The 12,159-nt window shown below is 49.5% G+C and overlaps 2 protein-coding genes across 5 annotated transcripts in view; one reads left to right on the top strand and one right to left on the bottom strand.

Annotated features, from left to right (window-relative positions):
* Positions 1 to 574: 574 nt before the first annotated feature.
* Positions 575 to 3,362, top strand: ISL2 (ISL LIM homeobox 2; the record flags this gene model as incomplete). Its single annotated transcript, XM_082061036.1, has 6 exons — positions 575 to 632; positions 1,705 to 1,894; positions 2,089 to 2,351; positions 2,451 to 2,734; positions 2,833 to 3,003; positions 3,130 to 3,362. The coding sequence occupies 6 exons, from the start codon at positions 575 to 577 to the stop codon at positions 3,244 to 3,246; spliced, it is 1,083 nt and encodes a 360-aa protein (XP_081917162.1). The 3' UTR covers positions 3,247 to 3,362.
* Positions 3,363 to 5,458: 2,096 nt separating this feature from the next.
* SCAPER (S-phase cyclin A associated protein in the ER) overlaps positions 5,459 to 12,159 on the bottom strand; it is a 146,936-nt gene continuing 140,235 nt past the window's right edge. For all 4 annotated transcript variants that reach the window (XM_082060839.1, XM_082060838.1, XM_082060840.1 and 1 more), the window contains 3 exons: positions 10,276 to 10,467; positions 7,559 to 7,610; positions 5,459 to 5,903 (listed from right to left, as the gene is read on the bottom strand). In XM_082060839.1, the coding sequence (XP_081916965.1) occupies positions 5,809 to 5,903; positions 7,559 to 7,610; positions 10,276 to 10,467 (339 nt within the window). In that variant the 3' untranslated portion in view covers positions 5,459 to 5,808. The remainder of the gene's footprint in view (positions 5,904 to 7,558; positions 7,611 to 10,275; positions 10,468 to 12,159) is intronic.

Below are 12,159 nucleotides of genomic sequence, written 5' to 3'. Positions count from 1 at the left end.
CAGAGGGCAAAAAAAGCTGAAACTAATCTCCATCTGCTAGGGCTACCGATGCCGCCATCCCCTCCGTGTACAGACACGGGGCGCACGGCGCTGGGCACCGTGCCAGGCGGTCCGAGGGTCCCGCAGGCGGCCGCGGCTGTCGGGTGAGTTCCGCTGCTGCCGGGGCGCAGGGCACTGAGACGCACACCTTCCGTCCCTGCGGAGGAGCTTCTTCCGCGGCTCACAGGACCACCCGCCCCGTCCGATCCAGCGTCGCGCCACACGAAGCCGGGCTCCCGCGGGGTGCGCGGGGACTCCGCGCCACTCCGCGCGCCACCGCGCGCCCATTGTTCACCACGGCCAATCCGCGGGCGCCCTCCCCGCGGCCACCAATCGCCTCTGGGGGCCGCGCGGTGAGGTCAGCACCGCCCCCCCCACCCCGGGCGGCCGGTGCGCGCTGACATCACGGCGCGGCCCGGCGGGGCGGGCCCGGGGGGGCGGGCGCGGCCCCCGCCCCGTGCGGCGCGGGTAGTGGTGGAGCGGCGGCGCCGCATCCCGCATCGCGCATCGCGGCCGGTGCGCAGGGGCCGCCCGCATGGTGGACATCCTTCTCCCGCGGCCGCTCCCGGGCGCCATGGGGGAGCCCGCCAAGAGTAAGTGCGCGCAGCGCGACGCGGCGGCGGGGCGGACGGGCGCGGTGGAGCGGCCGCGGGGCTCTGCGGGACGTTGCGGGGCCGGGTTCCGCGCCGCCGGTGCCGTCGGGCGGGCTGGCGGCCACCGCGCCGCCCCGGACCCGCGGGCGCGGTGACAGCGCCGGGAAGGGCTGCGGCAGCGCGGCGGGCGCGGGCGGCTGCGGGCTCGGCCCCTGGCATGCCCGGTGCCGCTATTCCCGTTCGTGCCCAGCGCTCCCCGGCCCCCGCTGGCTCCATTTCTTACCGAATGCCTGTCCTTTCGGCTGTCCGCGCTGCTGATGTCCCTTCTTTCTGCTGTTCCTATTTCTTTCTCTCTTTTCCTCTGCTTTTCCTTTCTTCCCTTCCCTCCTCTGCCTGTGTTATCGTTTTTGTTTCTTTCTCTCCTTCCGTGTTTCGGTTAGTCTTTTTAAAAAATTTCTCTTTCCGTTTTTATTTCTTTCTTTCTCTTTCTGTTCTTCTGGTTTTGTTTGGTTCTATTTCTCTTTCCGTCTTTTTGATTTCTTGTTTCTTACTGTTTTCATTTGTCCATGTTCTCGTTTTAACTGTCTCTTTGCGGTTTTTTTTTTCACTGTTTTTTCCTCTTTCTGTCATTCCTTTTTTCTTTCTTTCTTTATTTTTTTTCCTCAGCTTTTGTTTTAGAGTTTCTGTCTTTTTTTTCCTCTTTCTGTCATTCCTTTTTTTTTTTATTTCTTTAATTTTTTTTTTTCCTCAGCTTTTGTTTTAGAGTTTCTGCCTTACTGCTTTTATTTCCTTTTCCGAAATTCTACTTTTATGCCTCTGTCTTCCTGCATTTATTTCTCCCCATCAAATTTCCTTTTAAAAAATATTCTGGCTGCATTTATTTCTCTCATGTTTCCATCCTTCCTTTCTCTCCGTGTTTCTGTCTTTATTTCTATTTCTGCCTATTTTGCCAAAAAAAAAAAAAAAGAAGAAAAAGAAAAAAAGTAAAAATAAGAAAAAGTGTCTCTCCCTAATTCCTGGGGAATTCCTTGCACATCGCTGGCCCTGACTGTGCCCCGCTTGCTCCCGGCAGGGCGGCCGGGGCTGGCCCTGTGCGCGGGCTGCGGGGGCCGCATCCAGGACCCCTTCCTGCTGCGGGTGTCGCCGGACCTGGAGTGGCACGTCGCCTGCCTCAAGTGCGCCGAGTGCGGGCAGCCGCTGGACGAGACCTGCACGTGCTTCCTGCGCGACGGCAAGGCCTATTGCAAGCGGGACTACAGCAGGTGACCCCGAATGCACCGGCGCTCGTTAAAAAAAAAAAAAAAACAACCAAAGCCAAACCCGAAAAAGCACAAAACCCCCTTAAAACTCCCTGAATTTCCCCCAAACGAAAACCCGACTCTTGGCCGCTGCCCGCCGCCCGGAGTCGCCCCGACGGCGCGGCCGCGGGCCCTGACAGCGCGTCCCGTCCCCGCAGGCTCTTCGGCATCAAGTGCGCCCAGTGCCGGGCGGCCTTCAGCAGCAGCGACCTGGTGATGCGCGCCAGAGACCACGTCTACCACCTGGAGTGCTTCCGCTGCGCCGCCTGCGGCCGCCAGCTCCTGCCCGGCGACCAGTTCTGCCTGCGGGAGCGCGACCTGCTCTGCCGCGCCGACCACGGGCCGCCCCCCGACGGTGCCGCCGCCGCCCGCGGGCCGCGGAGCCCCGCGCTGCCGCCGCCCGGCGCAGCGCACCTCGCAGGTACCGGCTCACCCCTTGGGACGGGCGACGGGAGGGGTGGGCGGGTGGGCTGCGGCGGGTGGCGGTGCTGACGGTGCGCACCCTCCTTGCCCGCCGCAGAACCGGTGCCCGGGCGGCCGCCCGCCCCGCGGCCGCCGGCGCACAAGGCAGCGGAGAAGACCACCCGCGTGCGGACGGTGCTGAACGAGAAGCAGCTGCACACGCTGCGGACCTGCTACGCCGCCAACCCGCGCCCCGACGCCCTGATGAAGGAGCAGCTGGTAGAGATGACAGGGCTCAGCCCCCGCGTCATCCGCGTCTGGTTCCAGAACAAGCGCTGCAAGGACAAGAAAAAGTCCATTCTCATGAAGCAGCTCCAGCAACAGCAGCACAGCGACAAGACGGTGAGCGCCCGCCCGCTCCGCAAGAGAGAGAGGTGGGAGGGGGGTCCCGGGCCGGTGGGCTTGGGCGGCAGCCGCGCTGAAGCCCCGTGTGCCCGCAGAGCCTGCAGGGCCTCACCGGGACGCCGCTGGTGGCCGGCAGCCCCATCCGCCACGAGAGCGCCGTGCAGGGCAGCGCCGTGGAGGTCCAGACCTACCAGCCGCCCTGGAAAGCGCTCAGCGAGTTCGCCCTGCAGAGCGATCTGGAGCAGCCCGCCGCCTTCCAGCAGCTGGTGAGAGCCGCGCCGGGCCGCTCCGTCGGGTAGCGGGGGGAGGGCAGCCCCGGCCCACCGGGCCCGGGCGCTATGGGAGGGGAACGGGGCGACGGCGCCGGGCCCTCACCGCCACTGCTCCCCCAGGTCTCTTTCTCCGAGTCCGGCTCCTTGGGCACGTCCTCCGGCAGCGACGTGACCTCGCTGTCCTCCCAGCTGCCCGACACCCCCAACAGCATGGTGCCCAGCCCGGCCGAGACGTGAGGCCGCCCGGCCGCCCGCCGCCGCGGGACTTCCGCATGCCTGCGCTCCCTGCATGAGACACCCGGCCCCGGGCCGCTCCCAGAGCGCCGGACAAACGCCTTTGTTTTTTAATTATTCTTATTTAAAAACAAACAAAAAATATGTTACTGACGGCCAAAAAAGCACCAGGATCCTCGCTGCCTTCACTAGACCGGAGAGAGAGCCCCCGCCCTGGTTATTTCGTTATTTTGGATTTTTTCCCTGCGGATTTCGATGTTTCTTTCCCCCAAAGAAACGCGGATTTCACCGCTGGAGCCCGGCACAGTGACAGGCTGCCTCTCCCGCCACTTTTGCCGTCTACGGCTTTTCTTCCCTTTTTGGAAGGGAAAAGAAAAAAGAGATACAATACAAAGTGGGGAGAGACTCCCCTGGCGTGCGCGCCTTTCCGCGGCCGCGGAGCCGCGCCATCCAGCCTCATCTCACGCCGATGCCTCTCCCGGGCCGCGGCGCCCGGCCCCGCATGATCGCTGGAAAAACGGGACACGGAAACGAGACTTTTTAACGCGAAAACCAGTACTAATTATGTTATCAGTGGACGGAGGACGGATTGTTTGAGCCTTTAACGAACAAAAGTAAGTTATTGTTATTTATTGTCAGAGTCGGCGGTTGAATAGTGGGATTAAATATTTTGGACTTAATAAAAAAAGAGAAAGAAGGAAAAGGAAAGGATTAAAACGAAAAAAGCGGCGGGAGTGTGGCGGCGGGGGCCACCCGTGTGCGAAGCGGCCGGCTCGGGGCGCGGAGCGGGCCGGGTTGGGCTGCGGGGCGGGACGGGACGGGACGGGCGCTGGCCGGCTTTGCCTGCACGGCCTCCCCGCACCGCGCTAATCGGCTTTCCCGCTCCGGACCTCTTATTTATAGCCGGGGAGGCGGAGCGCAGGTTTCCCTTTCGGAGCAGCCCCCGGGTCCGGCCGGGTCGTGCCCGCACCTGCCGCTGTGCGGGGCCGCCTCGCCTCCTCCCGGGGCCGGCGGGACCCGGCCGTGGGGGTTCCCCCGGGGCGGCGGCGGCGAGCCGAGCCGAGCCGTCCCCTCTCATGCACTCATCCCCCAGTCTAGACGCAAGCGGCGGCTCCTTATCTGCGTTTGGCATCACCTGGGAGCGCGGCTCCCGCTCCCTCCCCGTTACCCGTGCGGGAATGCTCTCAGGGCCGGCTCCCGGCGGGACCGCAGGCCCGGGCAGCCTCACAGCACGGCGACCGCCCCCGCGACCCCTCCCAGGGCAATGGGGCTCGCGCCCTCGGGGAGGAGGGAGCGCGCTGGGCCCTACCCGAGTCCCCGAGCTGGTGGGGACGGCTCTGCCGCCGCGAGGGGCTGAGCCTGCGGGTGTGCAGGCACCGGCCCCCCGGGCGAGCTGATCGGCGCGGCCCACCCGCGCTGCCGTCGGGGCGCACGGACACCCGGCCGCCAGGGCCGCCTCAGTCAGGGGATGCCGCCGGGCGGACGGGCCCTCGGTCCGGGGACAGGTGAGAAGGGTCTCCCGTCCCGCCAACCCGGTCGCGGGGCCCCGAGTTACCTGACTCCGGCTGGATCCAGTTTCGGCTCCTCGCGCTCTCCCGGGCCTAGATCGAGACGAGCTGTTCCCGTCACCGGCAGCGGGGCCGCCCGGGCCGTAAATCCGCGGCGGCCTCGCCGACATTGCCGCCGCCGGCTCAGGTGCGAACCGAGCCCGGCCGGCGAGCGTTCCGCGGCTCGGGGCCGCGCAGAGGGGACAGTCCCGGTCCCCACGGCCGTGAGGCGCCGGCGGCCCGGGAGCGGCGGGTGCTGCCGGCGGTTCCCTGAGGGAGCCGCTGCGCACGGCCCGGGGCGTCGCGCGCCCCCTCACAGCCGGGGCCTGCGGCGGGAAAATAAACCTGACCGAGACACGCCGCTCTTGTTACGTTTTAATTTTGTTTCATGGAACTTTCACCGTTAAGAAAACACAGCGAGGTTTAAACAAGCGTTATTAAAGTCTTATCGAAACGTTAAAAATGCTTGTGGTTTAAAAAAGAAAAAATCCGTATTGCGTGACTAATCCCAAATCACCAAAAAATTATGACTGAACTTTCCTCAGAGCCAAATCTGACAAATTATTTAGACTTTTGATTAACTGGAAAGACATGTTAGGAGTTTTTTTTCCTCTGAGCATTGTGTTGCTTACGGTAATTCAAACACACCAACCTTTGTAACACAGAAGTCACACTACAGACAGAATAAGTTACTTTATTACAAGATATATAGAACATGTTTTCTGTATTTGCAACCTTATTTCAGCAGTTCTGCAGTACAAGTGCCACCACATCTCAGGGCAGAAAACACCCAAATAATGACATAGGATATGTGAATGAAACAAACTCAAATTATCAAAATTATAAAACAGAACTTTAAAGTATCTACAGTACTTATGATATAAATAGTGCAAATTATACATCTACAGCGTAAGTACTTAGAGTATCAAAAACTTTTCAGAAGAGCCTTTTAAAGAAGGTAGTCAGCAGGAATCGGTCAGCATGACGATATTAGGGATTATAAAGCCAAATACAACACTTATTTTTTCAAGAAGAACTGTCGAGCTTCTTCCCAGGACTGGCGGGGGAATCTGTTGGACAGCTCAAGATAATCTTGAGAATTGAAAAATTTTTCTGTTGAAGACAAAAGATAAATTTACCAAGTTATTATCTCTTAAGATAGCAATAAAACAAGAATAACGAAAATGTGGCAAGTTCAAATACTTCAAGTAGTTTACTCCTCCTACCAAAAACTTCTCAAATTATGGGGTAATGTTCCTGTCGAGCTCCAGACATCGAGGTTTGGCTTTAAACACGGGGGCAGAAGGCCCTGATGAGCGAAGGCTTAGATTTTTAAGCTTCAGGATCAGGCTCTCCGCTTTACGCACAAGAACATTATACATCTTTACACATTTTATGTTCTCAGACCCACTGGGGAGCGATTCAGCCTCGTTCAAGTTTGCGCAGCTCTGCTCAGCAGCTTCTTTCTTCACAACGTGCTGTGGAGGAGTTCTGCTCCCCGATTCCCCCAAAGCTCACAGCACGATCACACACGCAGCTTTTACTCCTACAAGCACTGCTGGTGATGTGAACAGGACTACACATACGTGCACAGGTCTGTGGGGTCTGGCCCTGCGAGCAGCTTGTTGCAGCGCCCAACAACACAGTTTGTGCTTCAAGTTTTGTTCCCAGCAGCGCTGTTGTTCCCATTTGTTGTTTTGGGGACATCGCCCTTCACATTTAAGTGATATAATGGACAAAAAGAACCCTGCTTATACTATTATTAAGTCAGCTTTTTTGCAACTGGGGAAATGTTTAGAAATCACAGTCACATGTCACCATATACTCATCTTAGTTTGAAAGTTCATTCAGTTTGAATAATGAAAATAAAAAGCCGATTTCCGCTTGGATTTTAGATGTTTCTTGAGCAGATTCTCATGCAAACACAATCCTGGAAAGTCTGTGCTGCAGACACTGCATGAGGCTGCTTCAGACCAACAGGTATAATGTTGACAGTAAAAATCTCCATAAATTTATGCAAATCTTATATTTTATAATTTATTTTTAAACACAAAGCTTACATTTTACAGCTAGAACTGCTAATCTTCTGCCAAACGTGCAGCAAAATGGTGGTGGAATTCTGCTTGCTATGAGGGAGAAATGACTGTCCGAGCGACGTACTTTGTATAAAATACAGGTGACTCAAGACCTGATTCCCATCAACACACCTGAATTTCAGATGTGTTTAATAAGTAATAGCCATCTTAGCTAAGAATCTTTCAAATGTTTAGCCTAAAGAGGTTAACTGCGTTTTACTGGATATTTACAACAACCGAGGGGAAAAAAAACCAAACCCTCCCAACCCTTCTACAAACTGACAAACTTTACAGGATAATTGCAGGACGGTATTTTAGTAACTTTTGTCTCCCTGGGTGTGTTGGCACGGCTGCATGGCTTCTGCAACCTAAAACTTTTGAAGGTAGCCTTTGTGACAGCTAATTAAATATGTGCACATACAGTATCACATTTTAAGACACGATACCACGTAGGCATTCAGTAAAGATTAGCAGTGTCAATTCCTGATACGATGAGTAGCAGACTGGAAGACACGTACTTTTAAGTCAGATTCTAAGTCAGAGAGCCTCTCCTCAAACTGTAAAATCCTTTTGCAATTTACTATATTTCTTTAATCATGATGCAGATTCAAAAACTTTAAATCACAGTAAAAGATAGCATTTACACATTTTGTTATCCAACTGCTACTCTGTTGCATTTAATTGGACACATACCCCTCTGCTGAGATAACTGATTATCCGTTTGGCTTGAACTCTGTGCAAAATCCTACAAGGGGAAAAAAATAAAGGCATCAGGTTTTCAGATCTTACATTTGACGAATTAAAGCAACATTTTAAAGTCTTCACGGTCACTCAAAACCACAAATACTGCAGGAAATCTGAAAATTAACAAAATCTGGACAGTTTGCTATATATCAGAACACTGCCAGCATTTAAATTCTATCATATATAGTGGATTTTTATGCCTTTATTTATACATTTTTTGAAAAAAAATACACAACAGAAACAACAGGGTTTTAATGTCTTCTTAGGAAACAGTTACTATAATAACTTTTAAATTAAGAGAACATTTACTATAGCTCTTTTTTTAAACAAATGGTGTTTTAGATTCATGCTCCTGGCTCCAAATGCACTCTTATAGAATTCTTGAATTATCCCAATTTCATCATCTGTGTTTCCCGGTGACCCGGGAGCCTGAGGTCTCTATCTCCTGAGAGTAAGCAAAGTTCTTCCACAGCCGTGATGAGCTCCGGTCCCGTCGCAGCCAGCTGGGCAGTGAGCGGTCCCCGCGGCTGCGGACGGGATGCGGCTGTCGGATGGGATGTGGCTGTCGGATGGGATGCGGCTGTCGGACGGGATGCTGCATTCTCCGGAGTCAGTGAGGACATCGCCTGTGCTGGGGACAACGCGCGAGTGTGCAAGGCGGCTGCCCCAGCGTCGAGAGGGCTTTTAGGATTCCTATCTGTTTTTTGAGTATGCACTGAGCACAGATGGTATTTCTTGACATAAGAAATACAGTTTAGCAAGTAATGGATACTCCTAAATGTTTTTTAATTATTTCGGCACATCTAGAAACAGAAGTAGCAAAAATAAGAAGGATGATGCAAACTTCAGATGATGGAAATGAATCCATTGGTAGGGAGGTATAATGTGGGTCGTTATAAAATCCAGCAATCATTATCCTTTAATTTACGCTGCACACATTTAACACACTGTATTTAAGTGTTATATTTGTACACACCACCAAACTTTTACGTAAACAGGACTTCTTTTTGCATTCCCTGGCACAGGAAGAATCTCATTTTCTAGTCATGGGGAAACATTTTACAGTCTGTCCCAAACCTTCCACTGAAGCAAATGAGAGATTTGCTTGACAAACAGCAGCGAGTTGAAATAAAAGTGCAGAGGCAAGTCCGTGCTGTGTGTGCGGGTATCTGAGTGTTCCCTGGTTCCTTTCAGAATCGTTCTCTCTATGTGTTGAACATTTGGGATTAGATTTTTAAATGGATAAAATACTAAAGTACCAGTGAAGTCAGCAAAGACGTGACACTTTACAGCACACAAGGATCTTTCGTATTTTAATATAACACCTTTTTTTAAAGCCTGCGAGCATAGTACGTGGACTTGGCATCTAACATATACCTCTAATTGGAAATCAAATTAATAATGTTTGCTTTTGTAAATATGCTTTGCTGTAGCTACTGGGGATTTAAATGCCCTTCTCTCTCTTCTAGCACAGAAATCAAGGTAAATAACCTTAATTATTTATATACAGAACACTCTCCCCCACTCACGTTTTGTGGCTGAAAAAAACCAAACTGAACTTGCTGCATTTACTCATAATGCTTAAATTACTTTTTGCCACTGCAACTTCTACACTGAAATCTGTAGTTTCACTATAAGAAGGTCAAAGATAAATTACAGCTTTGTATTTAACCAGAAGTCCATTACTATATAGCAAATTATTTTAACACTAAGTTCCAACCTTTTTTTTTTAAACTCCTATGCAATTATTTTAGTATTAAAAGGATAAAAAGTAGTTGCACTCAGAAGTCTGATGTTATGCTAAGACTTTCAGTAAATATTTAGTTCTTGGGCCTTCTCTCCCAAATCCGCGTAGCCTACCCTTGGACTGGCTGTAAAGCATTAGGAAAAAGAGTTTGACTAATGTTTCTGTATCAACAATGTAACTTTCAGGTGACTGATACAGAATTACTAGACTCCTAAAAGTGTATTATTTTTTAATAGTAAACTGTTTACGAAAACTGCATTTATTAATAGGAAACAGTCAATAAAATGTATGGAAAACATAAGACAAGCATAAAATCTGATACATAAAGCACAGCACATAAATTTAGACAAAGGGAACAAAAATGCTTTAAATCCTTATTCAAAATAGTATTTGTAATGACCTCAGTGGCTTACTGTCAAAAATAAAGATTGCAAGATTAGACCAGTAACATATGTTCTGTGTATTTTCTGCATAAAATATATACACTTCTGTTTAGTTCTCTCTGTAAATCTAATGTACACAGTATACAACTGTACATTTGCATGTAAACAGATTAATATACATATTTGATTTGCTATGTGTGGTAGTTTTTAAAAAATAAATATTTTAAGAATTGTCTTGTAATAGCAGGATCTACATCAAACCTTCCCAGCACATGCAGTAACTTTAATGCAAACAGGATTCTGCATGTGATAGTGAGAACCTGAACTACTCAGTAACCTTTTAGTGTTATAAGATGCCTCAAGTACAGGAATAATCTGTGGTTTGAAAAGAGCTACAGAGAATCTTAAAGTACTTCAATGCTGTTTACTTGTTTTACTGAAGTCAAATGATTCCCATATACACAGCAAAGGCGAGAAAACCGGCTGCAGTTACCCTGTTACCCTGCCCACGGCTGATACGTTACTGCAATAGCTACCTGAATGAACGTGGCGAGTAAAATCGAACTCATCTCCTGCTCCAGGATGATCTTGTTCTGAGGGTTATTGTAACAAGCAGCTATTAGCGAAGGGAAGAGCACTTTGATTAAACGAGGATCACTGAAATACTGGAACGGCAACTGGCACAGTTTTTGCAGCACCGTGGGGTGACGGCCAGACTGTACAATGATCTGAAAACACAAACGCAACAAAATTTAAACACGTGATCTATCTGTTCTCTTCCTGTTAACCACCAAGGCTGTTGAAGTCATGCTAAAAAAATGAGCACGGCTAAGGAATAAATACTAAAAATAAAGCTTATAATGTTTAGTCCAAGTAACTTCTGGTATAGTGTGTGTGCGAGTATTATTTTTATTGCAGAGGAACACAAAGAATTTAAGACTGTGAAACTTCTTTTTCCTGTATCACCCAAAAAGACGGCAAGTAAATGAGAAGGGGATTAATCTCCAGATTATTATAAAATAGATAATACCTTCATTCAAAAGACAAAGAATTACAGCAAAGGGACGATTGTAAATCAGAGCTACGAAACAAAAAACCTCAACCCCTGCCATTTAAACACAGTAAGCATGTCTTTCAGAGGAAAAAAAATCAAGAAAGAGACCACGAGGACTGTAAACCCCCCCGAAGCTTGATCGTCCTTTGCTAGAGAGCTCTCTGGCAATTCGAGCGGACTCTGTTTCAGGGTAGATGTCTGCCACGCATTCTCAGGCACCAAAAAGAAAAGGTGATTGTAAGCTGCACAGCAAGGAGTTTCAGTAAGTAGAGCCTCAGAAAGATCCTCCCATCTGTATTTCTTATCTCAGTTTCTATCAGTGCCATTGACTCTAAAAGGAGAATTGTTTAGATAAATGGGACTGTTGTCATGAAGCAGGCTAAGTTTACAACTGTGTACATCTGAAGAAATAAGGCAATGCTATTGCTGGTCTCCTGCAAAGGAACCTTTCCAATTTACTTGATATTCTTATAAAGTCTCTGTGATAAACTAAAAAATGCCCAAATCGGACCTGTTCCAAGTAACCTTGATTAGACAATTATAATATGAAAGAGCTGTTTGACCCAAAGTTGGCTTTTCGGCATAGGAGGAAGCTCCTATAAGGTTAGAACACTGTAAAACTTAGGGTCATGACTGTAAATTGTACTTGGAAAAACACAATTTTACAGGTACACACCCAGACAAGACTGCATTCAAATTAAAACCAGAAGGACAGAAAGAAGCACTTGAGACCACAGGAACATAAATTACAGGGATTTACAAGTTTTCAAAGCACTTTTAACAATACCTTCAGAGCACACTCTCAGTTGATAATGTAGTTCAGTTTAAAAACAAGATCAACAAAGCAATAGTTTGCATTTTTTCAGTTCAAGGAAGAAAGCCACTTTCAAAAAGACCTTTCAAAATACTGGTAGAAATGTCTTAATGCCTTTAAAGACAGGAGGATTTTTAAAAGGCAGCCAAATATGTGACACTTGAGCACACATTCAGCCCTTATTTTGAGCAAAATATCACTGATGCATTTGGATGATCCTGAAGTTCACTATCGGCTACCACCCTGAAAGCGAGAGGGAGCCTTCCGAATTTGTGATTACTATTTGAATTTTAAATTAAATGGAGGGGCTACTACGTAAATCTATGTTTTTCGATGGTAAATTCTACAATCAGAAAAGTACTTAAAAGCAATTGTAAATGTACTAAAATAACTACAATTGGTATTTCTGATCCAGGACAGAATAACAGAACTCTTGATTTTTTTTTTTAATGGCCACCATACACTTGATGAACAAGCAGAGGAAAAGAAAGTTTGGGGACTTTTCATTTTTTATTTCACAGCTGTTCTAAAAATGCCACGGATAATTAGTAA

Source organism: Streptopelia decaocto, assembly GCF_964273445.1.
Source record: "Streptopelia decaocto genome assembly, chromosome: 9".
Classification (NCBI taxonomy): Eukaryota; Metazoa; Chordata; class Aves; order Columbiformes; family Columbidae; genus Streptopelia; species Streptopelia decaocto.
The sequence above is the reverse complement of the archived record's forward strand: the minus strand, read 5'-3'. Positions and strand labels throughout refer to the sequence as shown.